Here is a 19,284-nt window from a genome sequence, read left to right as displayed (position 1 = left end):
ACTCCCAGGTCTATCAGAGTTAGATACTGTTTGGGGAGGTGCAGCCTTTGATCAAGGTCTGTACTGAGTTGGCCCTGCCCTGCATTCCAGAGGGCCAGGATGATTTCTCCCCTCCTTTTAGTGTGAATCAGGTTGTATCCCTAGTGTGGCTTTTTGAAGATAATCCCGCCAATTTTTGTGAGCACTACTCGGCCTGTTCCCCACAGGTGATTGCTGAGTGCATTGTGTCTGCTCAGTCTTTTGTTAGACAGGGAGATTTAACACTACAAATTGCACAACCTATACTTTTGGCATGGTCTGACATGATGCAACCACCCCCAGCCAAACAAACCCCCTCTGCCATCAGACACCTGCCTACTCAAATGTATGTTTCCCCATCACCCATGACAACCTCAGTCGCAGCCCAGTACATGCTACCCCCAACCAAATACTCATATCCTGTTTCTGCTCCCTGCACCTTGAACCCACCTGCCTCTTCTCAGTTGCCTACAACAACTTCCCCTAACCACTGTTCCCTCTTCCCTGCCATATTCTAGCCCTCCTCTCTAGCCCTCCTCTCCAGTCTGCTTCATCCAATACCTACAGTCCTGCAGTTACTTATAGAACTTCAGTAGCCAAGCTAATAAAGAAATTGAAGTTCTTTCCAACACACACAATCCTGCCAGTAACCCAATCTGCATCCTCACCAGCCAAGTTGCTACAGTCTACCTCGAATGATACTGAACCTGACTGTGACAACCTTCTGCTTGCTGTCCAACCTGAAGTTCCAGTGCCAGTATTCCAGCCTGATGTTCCGGTCCCAGTATCCCAGCCTGAATTTCCAGTGCCAATATTCCAGCCTGAAATGTCAGTGCCAGTGCTCCAGCCTGAATTTCCAGTGCACCAGCCCAAAGTGTCAGTGTTCCAGCCCGAAGTGCCAGGGTCAGTTTTCCAGCCCTAAGTGCCACAGTCAGTCTTCCAGCCTGAAGTGCCAGAGCCAGTCTTTCTGCCTGAAGTGCCAGAGCCAGTCTTTCTGCCCGAAGTGCCAGAGCTAGCATTCCAGCCTGAAGTGCCAGAGCCAGCGTTCCAGCCTGAAGTGCCAGAGCCAGTCTTCTAGCCTGAAGTGCCAGAGCCAGTCTTCCAGCCTGAAGTGCCAGAGCCAGTATTCTAGACCGAAGTGCCAGAGCCAGCATTCCAGTCTGAAGTGGCAGAGATAGCATTCCAGCCTGAAGTCCCAAAGCCAGCATTCCAGCCTGAAGAGCCAGAGCCAGCGTTCCAGCCTGAAGAGCCAGAGCCAGCGTTCCAGCCTGAAGTACTGGTGCCTGTTGCCGGCCTGAGGTTCCAGTGTCTGTTTCCCGGTCTGAGGTTCTGGTGCCTGTTCCCCGGTCTGGGGTTCCGCTGCCTTTTTCCCGGTCTGAGGTTCCGGTGCTTGTTTCCTGGTCTGAGGTTCCAGTGCCCGTTTCCCGGTCTGAAGTTCCAGTGCCCATTTCCCAATCTGAGGTTCTGGTGCCTGTTTTCCGGTCTGAGGTTCTGGTGCCTGTTTTCCGGTCTAATGTTCCGGTGCCCATTTCCCGGTCTGAGGTTACAGTGCCTGTTTGCTCGGTCTGAGGGTGCATTGCTCGTTTCCTGGCCTTTGGAGCCTGCTGCCCAGCCGGATATGTGTTCCTGTCTGCTGCTCAGCCTGATGTGTTCCTGTCTGCTGCCCAGCCTGATGAGTCCCTGACTGTTGCCCAGCCTGATGTGCCACTGTCTGCTGCCCAGCCTGATTTGCCCCTGTCTTCTACCCAGCTTGATGTGCCCGTGCCTGCTGCCCAGCTTGAAATCTCTATGCCTGCTGCCCAGCTTGATGTACCCATGCCTGCTGCCCAGCTTGATGTGCCATGCCTGCTGCCCAGCTTGCTGTGCCCCTGCCTGCTGCCCAGATTGTTGTGCCTATGCCTGCTGCCCAGCTCAATTTTCCTGCTGCCCAGCTTGATTTGCCCATGCCTGTTGTCCAGTTCGATGTGCCTGTTGCTCAGTTCGATGTGCCTGTTGCCCAGTTCGATGTGCCTGCCACCCGACTCGATGTGCCTGCTGCCCAGCTCAATGTGCCTGCTACTCAGTTTGAGGTTCCTGTGCCGGTTACCCAGCTTGATGTACTTATTGCCCAGCCTGATGTGTCTGTACCCACTGCCCTGCTTGAGCTGAACTTTGCTCGGTTTAAAGCCATGGACCTTTCTCATGCCCAACTTGATGTGACTCTGCCCGCTGCCCGGCTTGATTCCATGGACTTTCCCCAGCAATGGCTAGTTGGCTCATCCGGAGGTCACTCCTTTGAGGGGGAGTACTGTCAGGAAAGGTTCCATCCACTGGTAATATCTATCATTTGGCGTGCAGTACTGAGGTCCACCAGCAGGTGTCTCCTAGCAGTTTGGAACTGTCAGGATAGCTTTCCCTTGCTGGTGTTATGTCATCTTTGGGCTGCAGTACTGGTGTCCACCAGTGGATGGATCCTGGCAGTGTGGATCAGATATTACCTTCTGCAGTCAGGCATTACCTGAGCTTGATAGCAGGTAATAGTATAAATACCCGGCAAGTACATACACACCTTGCCCTTGTATTGTCCTTGTGCCCTGATCTGCATCCTGTTTACCTGTTATCCTGAACCTGATCCCTGATTCCTGTATACTGTACCTGTTTGTATCTGTACCTATATCTCTGCATCCTTGCCCTGTAGCCTGATCCCTTCCACCTTGCCCCTGTCTGTTTACTCCTGGCCCCCATCTGCTGATCTCCTGTTTATGACCCTGGCCTGGCTTGACTACACTTCTGGTATTTCGTTTTGCTATATATGCTGGTTGGTTTGTTATCACTGTTTGATTGTTTAGTTTTCTCACTCTGTTTTGTATTGGTGGTCTATTCACATTTATATGCATCTACCGTAATAAACGTACTTACTTTCACCTACTTAAGTTTGGTTCACTCTGTCGCAGTGACACAATTCTGGTCAAATCTGGTTTATGACACCCACCAGCCTGCTCACTGGCCTGCCTGTCCACTCATCCGCCCGCCTGCTCACTATTTTCTTAAAAGGGATCAATTGCCCCGTTGCCCCCCGATCCGCCCCTGCTATCCACACATATGATCTGTGATATAACAAAGGCCCAAAGGTTCACTGAAATAATTGCTGGTGTCACTAAAACATTTGTCTATAGTTAATTCTGAATATTGTTTGGCTATTTTATTTCCACATGTGATTTGTAGAGTTAACATTTCCTATTTATAATTTTTCTTTATGTTAGAAATATTTATTTTGCATTATATATTTTGCAATGTGAAAACAGATTTATTTGACATATTTTCTTCCATCTCTAGCTGAAAGGTGCTACCGTGTTACCTTAACCACTTTAGCCCCGGACCAATTTTCAGCCTAAGGACCAGAGGTCTTTTTACAATTTTGCACTGCACTGCTTTAACTGGTAATTGCGCGGTCATGCAATGTTGTACCCAAACGAAATTTGCATCCTTTTCTTCCCACAAATAGAGCTTTCTTTTGATGGTATTTGATTGCCTCTGCGATTTTTATTTTTTGTGATATAAATGGAAAAAGACCAAAAATTTTGAGAAAAAAATATATTTTCTACTTTTTGTTATAAGAAAAATCGAATAAACTCAATTTTAGTCATAAATTTAGGGCAAAATGTATTCAGCCACATGTCTTTAGTAAAAGAAATGTCAATAAGCGTATATTTATTGGTTTTTGCAAAAGTTATAGCGTCTACAAACTAGAGTACATTTTCTGGAATTTACACAGCTTTTAATTTATGATTGCTCATTTCTTGAGGTGCTAAAATGGCAGGGCAGTACAAACCCCCCCAAATGACCCCATTTTGGAAAGTAGACACCCCAAGGAAATTGCTGAGAGGCATGTTGGGCCCACTGAATATTTTTTTTTGTCCCAAGTGATTGAATAATGACACAAAAAAAAAAGTTTACAAAAAGTTGTCACTAAATGATATATTGCTAACACATGCCATAGTTATATGTGGAATTGCACCCCAAAATATATTCTGCTGCTTCTCCTGAGTACGGGGATACCACATATGTGGGACTTTTTGGGAGTCTAGCCGCGTACGGCACCCCGAAATCCAATCACTGCCTTCAGGATTTCTAAGGGTGCAAATTTTTGATTTCACTCCTCACTACCTATCACAGTTTCGAAGGCCATAAAATTCCAAAATAACACAAAACCCCCCCAAATGACCCCATTTTGGAAAGTAGACACCCCAAGGAAATTGCTGAGGGGCATGTTGAGCCCATTGAATATTTTTTTAGTCCCAAGTGATTGAATAATGACACAAAAAAAAAAAAGTTTACAAAAAGTTGTCACTAAATGATATATTGCTCACACATGCCATAGTTATATGTGGAATTGCACCCCAAAATATATTCTGCTGCTTCTCCTGAGTACGAGGATACCACATATGTTGGACTTTTTGGGAGTCTAGCTGCGTACGGCACCCCGAAAACCAATCACTGCCTTCAGGGTTTCTAAGGGTGCAAATTTTTGATTTCACTCCTCACGATCGGGGGGGGGGGGGGGTTTGTGTGCCTGTGTGTTAGTTAGTGTCAGTGTAGTGTTTGGTGCAGACTTACTGTGTCCTCTCCTCGTAGTCCGGTCAATAAGACCGCCCCGAGGAGAATGACATCACTTCCTCCCTGCCTGTGTATACAATACACAGTGGGAGGAAGCTTCTCATTCGCCAGGAGCGATCGAGAGGGGATGGCTAGAAACCAACGGCCATCCCCTCATCCCGGATCGCTCCTGAAGCGAACCGGACTGCCGCATCCAGCGGGAGGGGGTCCGATCGGACCCCCCACCCGCTGGAAGGCAAGCACGTACATGTACGTGCTTGTGCCTGTACATGCCATTGTGATGACGTACAATGGCATGCGGCAGTCGTTAAGTGGTTAAGCAAATATATGTTGAATAACCCTTTGCAAATATGTGTATAATACATTGTATAGAAATTACTTAAAATGCACAATGTCACTAACATATATAGTTAAAATTACTTGAGTAACATATATAAAATGTAATTAATGTCATATAATACAATTATGTGCATCCAAATGTTAGCGGAATAATGTCATAGACATATGCCTGCTTATGTATTTAATATAAATTATTAAAGATACACACACACCGAACCCTTTACCTAGTGTATCACCACAGCGCTTAAATGACACAAATTCTACACCTTAGCTGCCACTTGTTACAAACTGTCAAAATATATAAAGGTGCATACAAAACTAGTGCTAAAAATATAATTAACTAATTAGTTGCACGTGGCGCTGTTACCTGTGTGCCTTTCAGTCAACACTCCCTAATCTTCTAGAAAATCATATCCCACATCATACAAAATGTGATAAATAATAAACACTTAGGTAAATACCCAAATTTACATTTAGATTAAGTGTACAGTGACATAAATGAACAAACGTGAATATAGTCCATCCGCCAAATACCAAAAAAAAATCTAAAATGTATAGAAAAATATATTATCTATAAAAATAAACCAAAAAAAAATTATATATAATATCCAAATAATAGAGAGTCTTTTTATAAAAGCGTGAGCAAATCTCCAGTGTTTAAGTCTCCTTATACACGTGACTCCTTCACCACACCATCCGTGCTTAATGACCCCCCTTCGTGAAAAAACTCACCAAATGCTAAGCCTTACACTCTCGTGTGAGGCAAAAGGGCTTGCAACAGATCTCTCAAGATGTAATTTGGATATCAGCACATCCGATTTTATCTTCTCCAATTGCGTACTTCAATGTGTATATATGAATACCTCAAAGAAAAATCACAGAGGGAGACCCCAATAGTGTAATACTGCAATCACTCTTTAATGTAAAAAATCGCACTCTTTATGCACTCACATGAACTTAAAAGGGTAAAATCACTTCAAAAGGATAAAGAAACTTGCTTCACAAATCCACTCCACAACAGCATTCTGAATACGTCGGGGCATTGGTGGTCACAGCGGACTTATTAGATACGGTACTGGATCACTTAATCTCACCCCTCCTCGTGCGTCCCGCCTGGTCCCACACAGCAGGTCCGTTCGAAAAAGGCGCCTTCAGATCAGATGATTCAGTTCACTTAGTCCTGTACCTCCTTCCCAGCTCCGTGTATGTCAGCTCAATGTTCACCAGATAGCCACGCCACTGATTCGGCGAACTTCAAAGTCGTTCGGAAGCCAAACCAGAACCTCACTGAAATCAATGTGAGCTGAAACTTGCAAAATGCCCATTTTCTGGTAAGATCAGTGGCGTGGCTATCTGGTGAACATTGAGCTGACATACACGGAGCTGGGAAGGAGGTACAGGACTAAGTGAACTGAATCATCTGATCTGAAGGCGCCTTTTTCGAACGGACCTGCTGTGTGGGACCAGGCGGGACGCACGAGGAGGGGTGAGATTAAGTGATCCAGTACCGTATCTAATAAGTCCGCTGTGACCACCAATGCCCCGACGTATTCAGAATGCTGTTGTGGAGTGGATTTGTGAAGCAAGTTTCTTTATCCTTTTGAAGTGATTTTACCCTTTTAAGTTCATGTGAGTGCATAAAGAGTGCGATTTTTTACATTAAAGAGTGATTGCAGTATTACACTATTGGGGTCTCCCTCTGTGATTTTTCTTTGAGGTATTCATATATACACATTGAAGTACGCAATTGGAGAAGATAAAATCGGATGTGCTGATATCCAAATTACATCTTGAGAGATCTGTTGCAAGCCCTTTTGCCTCACACGAGAGTGTAAGGCTTAGCATTTGGTGAGTTTTTTCACGAAGGGGGGTCATTAAGCACGGATGGTGTGGTGAAGGAGTCACGTGTATAAGGAGACTTAAACACTGGAGATTTGCTCACGCTTTTATAAAAAGACTCTCTATTATTTGGATATTATATATAATTTTTTTTTGGTTTATTTTTATAGATAATATATTTTTCTATACATTTTAGATTTTTTTTTGGTATTTGGCGGATGGACTATATTCACGTTTGTTCATTTATGTCACTGTACACTTAATCTAAATGTAAATTTGGGTATTTACCTAAGTGTTTATTATTTATCACATTTTGTATGATGTGGGATATGATTTTCTAGAAGATTAGGGAGTGTTGACTGAAAGGCACACAGGTAACAGCGCCACGTGCAACTAATTAGTTAATTATATTTTTAGCACTAGTTTTGTATGCACCTTTATATATTATGTATTTCATATGAATCTTAGCATAAAATTGCAGTAACAATGTATTTTTATTATATTCAAGGTAAACACAATGCTGTATCGGAGTTCTGGCAAAATAACGCTCTTTTACTTCTTGGAAGTGGATTATAGGCTTCTTCCAAGCATTGCATCATTTGTTATGCAGCCCGGAATGTGGCTAATTTCTGTTGGTGTAAAAAAAATGCCTAGAATCATATGGCATAGAAGGGCCATGCTTGCATCTTTAGGGGGAATATTATGGAAGAGTTTGCAGGAGGCCAAACTTTCTGGACAAAATGTGGTCAGCATTGTATGGGAACATGAGCTATATATTACATCCACATGTTGGCCACGTCCTCATCTATCACTGTAATTCATGATAGCATGAGATATGCAAGCAGGTACCTAATGCCACCGAAAGAAAATATTTTCATTAAAGTAACACTTCACATTTTACTTAAATCCTTCATTTCCAAAAAGTCCAAAAGATCACAGTCGAAACTCTGGATGCACAAGGCAGATGAATGGGGTCCCCATGTATTCAGGGGGGAGTATAGAAGATAAATAAATCTGGGGGAAGCTGGTGAGTGCAGAAAGATATGTTCAAAGATTGATTTTTGTATATGGAAATTCTGTGTTCTTCCTGTGATGAGATCCAATGTTGAATATGGAGGTAGCAGTAATATTCAGTGTTAGGTGATTTGTAGTGTTCTTGCAAGGTTCCCCAGGATGGAAAGGAGTATGGTGTTAAGAAATGTGGTACATGAGTAAAGCCATGAGTAGTCCACCAAGCAAAAGATCTTGGCTGATCCATGCCCAGGGGAAATACTGGATTATAAATGATTGGTAGTAAAGGTTTAAAAGGGAACATTAACTTGTTTCAATATCAGACAGAACCCCATAGTTTTAAGCCTTGTGACATAAGTGAGCAAGCTTTGCGTGGAAGCCAGAAAAAGGCTGTAAGTGGGATAGTATCACAATTTGGTAGCTCCAAAAAGACATAAAGGTGCAGATCTCTGTTAACATGTAATAAGGAGTTTTTAAATGTGTGTGAATTTTTATAATTTTTCTATATTGAGAATTCCCAGACCTCCCTGCATTCTTTGCACAAAAAGAGTAGAGTAAGGTACCCTCGTTCATCTGTAAGGTCAGATAAAAGTGAGGATCTGTATTGTTGGTAACCATGGATAAAATTATGGATAATAATGGGTAGGGTATGAAAATTGTACAGGACTTTGGGAACGATTGTCAATTTTATCTCATTAATATTACTGATCCATGGCAGGTATGGAAATTGTAATGATTGTCGGAGGGTGTATTGGGATCTTAATAAGAGATTCGAATTCACAGAAAGCAGAAAACCATTGTGAAGGGTTACTTTAATTTCCACATAATCTAGTGTTGAGGTCATCCAATGGTAGGGAAAATTAGATTGTATTTGTGAAGATAAGCCTTCACATTTGATCTATTTATTATTTTATATGTTTTGTTATGTTATGTTATATTAACTTACATTTTGTTGTTTTTATATTCGGGCCTACGAAATAAAATGTTAAAACATTTTTTTCATGTGTTTAGTCAGATAAATACAGAAAACTGCGTATACATATTTCATAATTACATTTTTCTACAACAGTTGAAGTTCTATACTAATTTTCACATCTTTGCCAGGATAATCTTAACTTTTTTTTTGTAAAAGTGTTGTTTAGAGAGCTCAATAGTCAACTTTTATAGCTGAATAAGTCAGTGGCATGAGTTATCCTAGCCCCTTTGTTGTACTCTGTGTAGCTTCACTCATTTTCATTTAGTAAGACAGTCATAAAGAAGACCTCTGTTGTAAGTATGGGTAGAGAAATTACTGTGCGCAGGTGATAAAAATAAATATGCAAAAAATGACAAAAAAGTTGCTAGAAATAACACAACAGAACAAATTGTGTAACAATGTGTAAAATCTGAATTGCCACGCTAGTTGAACAAAAAATAGTGAAAAACAAGTAAAATATCAAACAACAGTCCGTGTTGTGTTTCCATGTGAAAATGAACAATAAATGCAATATATATGGAAATAAAGTCTTTAAAAACATGTCCAAATGGAAATGAATGATCATTCACCAAGTGCACCTTCACCGTAATTGATAAAAAATGTGCTCCTGCCAGAACTCTAGAATCCACATTATAAGAGTCTAGATAGACATGGAATCATGAATCTTGGCAAATCAATCTGTTTGGAAAGAGTGAAGACGATACCATAGTGGACCTTGCTGGTTCCCAGGAAGGCCCAGTCCACTGCTGCTTTGCAAAGCTATGAGACAGTCTCCACTCTTTCAAAACAGATCAGATTTTACCCTCTGTTGCAAGTAAACTCCTAATGCTGTGTAACATCAGTGTCATAGATGCATCTTGTCTTTACGGAAATTGATAATTGTTTTGTCATGCCCTGATATCATTTTAAGGTTTATTACAATTAAATAACTTTCCTTTCCAGGGACACTTTTACTCAAGATCATTAAAAGCTGTACTACTTTAGGTTATGAAATAGAAGGTGAAAAAGGATAATGGGTAACTTTTCTCCAAGTTAGAAGTACTGTATATATACACTATATTGCCAAAAGTATTGGGACACCTGCCTTTACACATCCATAGGGTTTGATATTGAAGTGGCCCACCCTTTGCAACTATAACAGCTTCAACTCTTCTGGGAAGGCTATCCACAAGATTTAATAGTGTCTATGGGAATGTTTGTGAGGTTAGGCATAGATGTGGACCAGATGGCCTGGCTCACAGTCTCCACTCTGATTCATCTCAAATGTGTTCTATCAGGTTGAGGTCAGGACTCTGTGCAGGCCATTCAAGTTCCTCCACCCCAAATTTGTTCATGCCTTTTTTGTTGGACCATGCTGCTGGTGCGCAGTCATGTTGGAACAAGAAGGCACCATCCCCAAATTCAAACTGTTTCCACAAATTTGGGCGCATGAATTGTCCAAAATGTCTTGGTATGCTGACACCTTAAGAGTTCCCTTCAGTGGAATTAAGAGGCCAAGCCCACACCATAATCCCCCCCACCCCTACCATAATCCCCACCCCTGTGTTGGGAACGCATGCAAAATCACTTTCCTGACACCACGGAGACATGCTGCCTTTTAGCAGATACACAGCAGTGCTATTAATTGTTAATGAGACCCTCACGCATCTGCTGAGATGTGCGTATTTACATGTACCAAAATTCACGGTGCTGTGGCACCATTTTATTTTGAAAAAGGGTTCCACCTCCAATTTGCTTACCTTTTCAGAACAGGCTGATGTTAGGCTTAATGACTAATATTGTAGGCACGACTTTCAAACATGCCCATTTACCTCCCCATGGACAGCATTCAGCAGAAGCAATGGTGGATATGACCTTGGGGGCATGATATACATATAAATTCTACCTCTATTTACATATCAATGCAGCCTGGTCAGCGGCTATTTACATATCAATGCAGGTTATTTACATGTAAACACAGGGTCTGCAGGTGAGTTCTCTGCACACGGCAATAAACAGAGCTGTGCAACTCTAGTACAACTTCACACTGAGATATTGGGACACCGCATAGAACTAAAACCTCAAGGGACAAGGAAATTTGAACTGGGATAGTTGGCAAGTATGAGGCAGCTGCTTTGGGCCCCACAACAATGATGGGGCCCAGGGCAGATGCCCCTTTTGCCCTGCCTTAAAGACGGCCCTATATATATATATGATATCATTTTCCATGTATTACAGACCCTGAGGTTCACTAAGAACCTATATATGTTTTAGAAGATATGTGTGACTTATTAGCATTAATAGCATTCTTTGGGTTGCTATATAATTTGATCAGGAGGACACTAATAAAGCCAGTTATTATATAACTAAAAAATGCTAACATCTATGACCAAGTGATAATTGACAACCAAAGACGTTAACCAAACCGTCTATGGTAAAATTACAAATGGGTATAATAATAAAGCAGCAAATTAAAATTCCCCAAATATTCACTACAGGTTAACTCTCCTGATGCATTTTTTTTTAATATATAGAGAATGAGTAGTCGTATTATTTTTAGATAATTCACTGAACAGGGCTTAATGAGACTGATTTACTTATGGAGCTGAGAATCCTAACTCAATAACATAAGTAAATATTCACTTTAACTACTCAGTCATGTTAAAAAACAAATTCCTGTTTAATTATCTTCACACGACTGGGTATTTAAAGTGACATTAAACTTTATTTATCTTTATGCTCCAAAAATCATACATACAAATTCATTACTTAATGGCCCTGTAACCTATTTTGCATGAAATCATTTCTTACTGTGATTTTCTGCCTCCTTGTAAGTCCTACACAAACTACTCCTCCTTTCCCTCTTCACTTCCTTTAAAATGAGCAGTACATGTTAGTTGCAGTCATGTGTAGTGCTCTATGCATACTACAAATCATATAGTCCATAAGCCATAGTCCATAGTTCACCTTAGGAGCAAGCAGGAGAGAATTACTACATTCCTACTTACAGTGGGACCATAAAGAACAAATGTAGCCGCCCTCTAACAGGAAGTTGTCAGCAGCAAAAAAAAAAAGGAATTTAAGGTGTGAAGGAGGCAGAGAGCAATAGAAGGTATGTTTTTTGAGTTAAGAATACATACTTGAATAAAATACTGTATATATATATATTTTTTAATCCAGAGTTTAGTTTCAGGTATCTTACTCAGATATATGACAATCAAATTAAATAAACAGGTAGGGATGAGTTTCTATTGAACATTTATAGCACAAACCCATTTAAGTACCTAAATGTATGTGTGCACAGGGATCATGATCACTGAACCTAGCTGATTGTATGCTGATGTTCAATGTGTACAGTGTGTTGATATTTTCTGTGTGTGTTGAAAATTCACACAATGCTTCTTTTGTGTCTTCTGTTCCAATAAAATGTGGTAAGGCATGGGCATGTCAACATTTTACCTAAAATAAATCAGATCTAAAAAATGCATGCACCATGCTATCTAGCATATCAATAGAATATTATCTTAGAAATCTCCATGCCAATCCACAGGGTATTAAATTGTGTACATGGCTTTATGAGTGAACGTCTACACATGCACATAAAGATATGTAAATTAACAATTACCCATGCATATAGAAAGACTTTGCAAGACTTTTTTTTAAAGTTAGTGATTTTTAAAATCTTAAACTGTAATTACATATGCACCTGGAATTTTTATTTTTTTATTTTAGACACACCATGGTTTCATTGCTGCTCATTTTGGTACTAGAGATTCATTCCTTTGCAAATCCCATTTTTCAATAAAATCAACATATATTCACTGTACATATATACACTTTTAGCCCATTTACTAAGTTAACCAAAAATCTATTTTGCAAAGACAAAATGCACTTTTTTAATCTGTTGGATAATGATTTTATGTGATGAAACAGATAGTTTAAATAGTATTGTAATTAGAAATATCTTTTAGTTAGATGGAAATATATTTAAAACAATGAGTGTTTTTCAGCATTTGTTGGTGTTACTGTAAATAGTTTTCTACTCCCACTGTCTTTCCTTATCACATCTCAATTGGGTTGTAAACAGAAGCTTTATTTGAATCTTCCAATCAGGCTGTGCCCAATATACATTTGCTAGGTGTAGAGACCAATTAGGGTGCATTGTGCTAGCTGCTGTTCAGAAAGGAGATTTGGGATATAGGGACATAAACCAGGACAATGGAAACGCCCACAAAATGACCCGACGAGACAGGTAATTGGGTACTCTGATGGGGTGCAGATATGTACTCGGGTACTCTGATGGGCTGGAGACAGGTACTTGGGCACTCTGATGGACTGGAGACAGGTACTCTGGTACTCTGATGGGATCCAGATAGGCACTTGGGTGCTCTGATGGTCTGCAGATAGGTACTCTGATGGCCTGGAGACAGGTACTCGGGTACTCTGATGGCATGGAGACAGGTACTCTGGTACTCTGATGGGATGCAGATATACAGTATCTCACAAAAGCGAGTACGCCCCTCACAGTGGATTACTGGAACCATGTCCCATGGTCTAAAGAGACCAAGATAAACGTATTTTGTTCAGATGGTGTCAAGTGTGTGTGGCGACAACCAGGTGAGGAGTACAAAGACAAGTGCATCTTGCCTACAGTCAAGCATGGTGATGGGAGTGTCATGGTCTGGGGCTGCATGAGTACTGCTGACACTGGGGAGCTACAGTTCATTGAGGGAACCATGAATGCCAACATGTACTGCGACATACTGAAGCAGAGCATGATCCCCTCCCTTCGGAGACTGGGTCGCAGGGCAGTATTCCAACATGATAACAACCCCAAACACCTCCAAGATAACCACTGCCTTGCTAAAGAAGCTGGGGGTAAAGGGGATGGTCAAACATGTCTCCAGACCTAAACCCTATTCAGTATCTGTGGGGCATCCTCAAACGGAAGGTGGAGGAGCGCAAGGTTTCTAACATCCACCAGCTCCGTGATGTCATTATGGAGGAGTGGAAGAGGACTCCAGTGGCAACCTGTGAAGCTCTGGTGAACTTCATGGCCAAGAGGGTTAAAGCAATGCTGGAAAATAATGGTGGCCACACAAAATATTGACACTTTGGGACCAATATGGAAATTTTCATTTAGGGGTGTACTCTTGTTGCCAGTGGTTTAGACATTAGTGGCTGTGGGTTGCGTTATTATTTTGAAGGGACAGCAAATTTACACTGTTATACAAGCTGTACACTTACTCCTTTACATTATAGCAAAGTGTCATTTCTTTAGTGTTATCACATGAAAAGATATAACAAAATATTTACAAAAATGTGAGGTGTGTACTCACTTTTGTGAGACACTGTATACTTGGGTACTCTGATAGGCTGCAGATAGGTACATAGGTACTCTAATGGGCTCCAGACATGTACACAGATACTCTGATGGGCTGAAGACAGGTACTCGGGTACTCTAATGGCCTGGAGACAGGTACATGGGTACTCTGATGGGCTGCATATAGGTACTTGGGCACTCTGGGCTGCAGATAGGTACTCGGGTACTCTGGGCTGCAGATAGGTACTTGGGTACACTGGGCTGCAGACAGCTACTCTGGTACTCTGATGGGCTGGCGACAGGTATTCTGGTACTCTGATAGGCTGGTGACGGGTATCCAGGTACTCTGATGGGCTGGTGACAGGTAATCTTGTATTCTGATGGACTGGTGACATGTACTCGGGTACTCTGATTGGCTGGTGACAGGTACTTGAGTATTCTGATGGACTTACAGACAGGTACTCTGATGGGCTTACAGACAGATACTCTCATGGGTTTATAGACAGGTACTCTTTATTTTGGGGGCAATCAGGGCTCAGTATCACCTCACACACTGAGGAGGAGAACCAGGTATTGGTGAGTTATAGCCGTTTGTTGACATTTGTGACCAGCTGTAATTGGACCCTGGGGACACGCACAAGAAGTGAGAAAACAAGCGGACATCATATGATGCCCGCCCGGAGGGATGAGAGGTTCCTGCCAGCATCAATTTAGAATAAGTCAGTAGGGAAGTGGTTAAACTGTACATTGTTTTCTAAATGCTGTTCAGTGTTTAATTTGTATACATTGAGCAATCTTATCAATAAACATATATTGCAGATCTAACTACCTTTGTTCATAAATCCTTTGAAATGCTTGTGTATATTTAGATACTCTTATATACACTTAACCTAGTTAGCAGCCCCAATGTGATGATCTGATATTCAGGTCGAATGCTTAAAAATAAGTAATTTTTTTAACTGCAACCTTCACTGCTTCCTAGGAAAAGTTTTTAACTACAAATAAACAATACTAAATATTGCTCAATCTCTTCATAACCAGAGATAACCCAGGTTACCCAGACCAAATATAGTAGTGTCAGACTACATTAGTTAACTTAACAATAATTCTATAACTAACTTTCCTACCCAAAACAATTTTCAAGGACATATATGGCTCTATTTGCTATGCCGTTTATAAAAATCCTGTTTATATTTGATTAAAATCTGACAAATAGACATAAAAGTACACAATATACAGTATTATCTTCTATTCTCACTGTTTAATATGTGGTAAAACAATCAGGTGTACCTGCATATCATTCTTAATTACAAGTAGTTTGCACATTAAACTAGGCACCTAGGCACAGAAGCCTATTAGTAGAATATAAGGGGAATATCCCACCCATTCCTCCTTCTAATCATGAGATTACATTGATGGTATTATCAGAGGCCAGTTTTTCGAGGCAAAAGAGAAGATACAGAATGTCCACTGTAAGTGTTATATACATTAATTCCACTGTTTAATAAAAATGGTTGATTGAGCCAGGGTGTATGTAATTAATAGTACAGATCTAATATGCCAGAAATGAATTATATCTAGAATGTCATACTACATAATTGTGAATTCAATTCAGTTGATAGGTTTAGATTTTTTTCTTACTAAAACCCATTGCAACCTCTTTAAAAATAGGATAAATTACATGTTTATAATCACAAGCATGTATGCATGTCTACTTTAAAATGTTAGTTAGATTTGTCACATGTAAATTCTGCCTTATGTAAGATTTGTTGACCATATTAAACAAACATATAACACATTCAACCCTTAAGAAACCTTAAAAAGAAGGAAAAAAATCTTCAAGGATAATCCCATGGGACCTATTGGATACCTGTGACTAACTTAGAGTTTGGCAATTTTCTACATAGATTATTGCCTTATGACTAGAGACATTTAAGCTCTGCTAGCTCTTCTATGAGCAGTGGTGATCCAAACGTGTTTTTTTTGGAGCATGTATTTCTTTTTTTCAACCAAGGCCTCTGCAATAGCTATTCAAAAAATACTTTGGTTACCTAACTTACAGCTCACTATCACTGTCTTCTTTGATACTACTAGAATTCATCTTTCCATTTTCCATTTTTGTGAAGTTGTTACTGTAGTAAACTTCAGTGGTTGCGTATTTGATGCATCATATTAGCAAAAATAAAGAGTAAATCGTGATTTTGCTGTTTAAACAGTAAAACTAGATTCAAACTTACCTGATAAGATGCATTTAGTAGAACCCCGGGTTGGTTTGCATGTTCTTCATTATTTGGCATTTGAGAGCTATTTGGAGTGAAAACTATTAAGTCACTTTTTCGTTGTAATGAGTTTGAACATACTCTGTACTGAGTTTGCTGAGAGTACATCCAACTACCTCCAGTGTTTGAACAGATCTTGTAATTTTCTTTCAGGTCATTCACTTCATCTCTGCATTTTTGCCATCTTAAAACTGTAAAGGCAATTAGCGTAATGAGAAATACGCTTGATATTACACAGATGGCAACAACTAAGTAGATATTTGCTTCTGTAAACTCTTCAGTTATTCCTTTGGATTCCTGATTAACATAAATAATTTCCTCTCCAGATTCCACCAAGGAGATGACAATTTCTGTTACCGTTGTCATGACTGGCTCTCCATGGTCTCGTGCCACCACTATTAGTCTATATTCTTCATTATCTGAATCTGCAAATGCCCGCTTTAATCTAATTTCTCCTGTTTGCTGAGCTATAACAAACGGCGCTTTCCCTGAGAGATCCTTAAAATAATAAGACAACAGAGCATTGTATCCTGAATCAATATCCATTGCTCTCATTTTAGTAACTAAGTGTCCAGGCTGAATTGTTTTTGGAGTTCTTACTTCCAAAGCAGGAAAAAGTGGCATAAATGTAGGAGCATTGTCATTGATATCCTCAATAAAAATATTCAGGGTAAGATTTGAGTCAAGTGGTGGTAGACCAGCATCAGTTGCTTTTATGTGACACTGGAAATAATGCACTTGTTCATGGTCAAATGAAACTAAAGCAAATACTTTTCCATTTTCTGGATTGATAGAGACATAGGAAGATATGGGGATCCCATCAACAGTGATATCACTAATAGAATATGTGATGAAGGAATTCTGCCCAATATCTGGATCGGATGCTGATGCAGTATATACATGAGAACCTGGTGGATTGTTTTCTTTGATAAAGATTGTATCATACATTTTCTGAAATAACGGGGCATTGTCATTCACATCACTTATATCAATTTTAAGAGTCTTTGAAACTGACAGTGGTGGCAAGCCTTCATCTCTTGCTATGATTACAACTTCATACTTATTTTTTTTTTCCCGATCAAACTTCCCATTTACAATTAATGAAAAATCTCCTTGGAATGCTGGGTGTATTTTGAAGGGTGAAGAATCAGTGATGTTACAATTCACTTTTCCATTTAATCCTGAATCTTGGTCATGAATACTGATGATGGCAACAGTTGTTCCTTGTGGAGAGTCTTCAGGAACAGACACAGCAAGTGAAGTTACTGTCATCTCAGGGGGATTGTCATTGACATCTACAACAGTCACAAGAACTTTACAATGTCCAACCAACTGAACATCCCCATTATCCAGAGCATCAATTTGTATTTCATACATCTGTGCCTGTTCAAAATCCACTTCTCCATTCACTCGTATTTCCCCTGTATGCTTGTCTAAAGTAAACATTTTGCTGATATTTACCTTTGCTGATTTACTAAATGCATATAAAATGTCACCATTTTTCCCTTGGTCTAAATCTGTGGCATTTACTTTTATTACCATTGATCCTTTTGGAGCATTTTCAATCACACTAGCTTGATAAAATGGCTGATTAAATGTTGGAGCATTATCATTAAAATCCTCCACTGTGATAATAATTTCAGATGTACCACTCAATCTTGGCTTACCACCATCATAAGCTGTAAGTGTGAGATTGTGAACAGACTGCTTTTCTCTGTCTAGAGATTTCTTTAATACAAGTTCTAATGATCTGATCTGATTCATATATTTCTGGAAATCCAGTGCAAAATAATCACTGGCACTGAGCTCATAATTTGTAACAGCATTTGTTCCAAGATCTGAATCCACTGCTCCCTCAACATGGAAACGAGCCCCTGCAGGCATTACTTCAGAAATGACAAGGTTACTCACAGAGGATGGGAAAGCTGGTCTATTGTCATTTATATCTTCTATCTCTATAGCCACTCTATACATCTGTACAGGTTTATCCACTATAACCTGCAGAGGAATCATACACAACTGTATGCCTGGACACAACAGCTCTCTGTCTATTGTCTCTTTCACAAACATAATTCCATTCTGCAGATTCACCTGGAAATATTCTTTCTCATCTCTAGAGACAACACGTAACATTCTAGTATTAATCTCACCTAAATCCAGTCCCAGATCCTGTGCAATTCTTCCAACAAAGGTGCCGTGTTTGGATTCCTCTGGGATGCTATAATGCAGCTGACACAGGACCACATCCAAAGACATTTGGAGCATCAAAAAATGAACCAAGCTGGTTTTTCCTTTATAATGCAGATTGGTGCTAGACATATCTTAGAATCACTGAAGCAAAAGGTTGTAATTTTTTGCAGTAGGGATGGCATTAACATTTACTGAAGATCCACTGCAGAGAATAAAAAATCCAGCATGGCCGATGTTGCACTATGATATACAGCATCAGAAACAGAAAAGCATATTCAGTCCTCAGCTTCCTGCTAAAAGTTGTTGCAGAGCGACATCTAGTGCCTAATATTCAAGCTGCATCCTGTGTGATCAATTAGATTGTACATTTTTTTTTCTAATTCATGGTCATGCTTGCCTTTTAAAAATATGTGACATGTTTAGAATACAATATAAAATATTGTTTCTAATGGTGCATATACATTCTTAAGTAATATTTTTTTGGAAATGCCAAGACTGTTTGTTGAATATTATTTTTTTTTCTTTTAAATCATTTAATGTATCTCTTGTTTATATAAATATTTTTTTTTATATAGATAATGTGCAATGGCTAGCATTCTGCACATGTATTGCACTATTCGGAAAAAGATTGGTCAACAGTGGCTCCTTTAGTGTCCAGTCAGCCTCCAGCATTATGTCCAACAGCTGAAACAATCAGACCCTGGACTTGTGATGTTTTCAGAGAGTGCTCCAAA

At 40.1% G+C, this 19,284-nt stretch overlaps 1 protein-coding gene across 1 annotated transcript in view; it reads right to left on the bottom strand.

Moving 5' to 3' along the window:
• LOC143962187 (uncharacterized) overlaps positions 1-18,795 on the bottom strand; it is a 392,669-nt gene extending 373,874 nt beyond the window's left edge. The window contains exons 1-2 of the mRNA XM_077471519.1: positions 16,319-18,795; positions 740-1,232 (exon numbers count right to left, since the gene is read on the bottom strand). Coding sequence (XP_077327645.1) covers positions 740-1,232; positions 16,319-18,679 — 2,854 coding nt within the window. The 5' untranslated portion in view covers positions 18,680-18,795. The remainder of the gene's footprint in view (positions 1-739; positions 1,233-16,318) is intronic.
• Between the last annotated feature and the right edge of the window lie 489 nt (positions 18,796-19,284).

Source organism: Lithobates pipiens, unplaced genomic scaffold (genome assembly GCF_037356315.1).
Source record: "Lithobates pipiens isolate NorthernLeopardFrog02 unplaced genomic scaffold, aLitPip1_a1.2 Scaffold_8, whole genome shotgun sequence".
Lineage (NCBI taxonomy): Eukaryota > Metazoa > Chordata > Amphibia > Anura > Ranidae > Lithobates > Lithobates pipiens.
The sequence above is the reverse complement of the archived record's forward strand: the minus strand, read 5'-3'. Positions and strand labels throughout refer to the sequence as shown.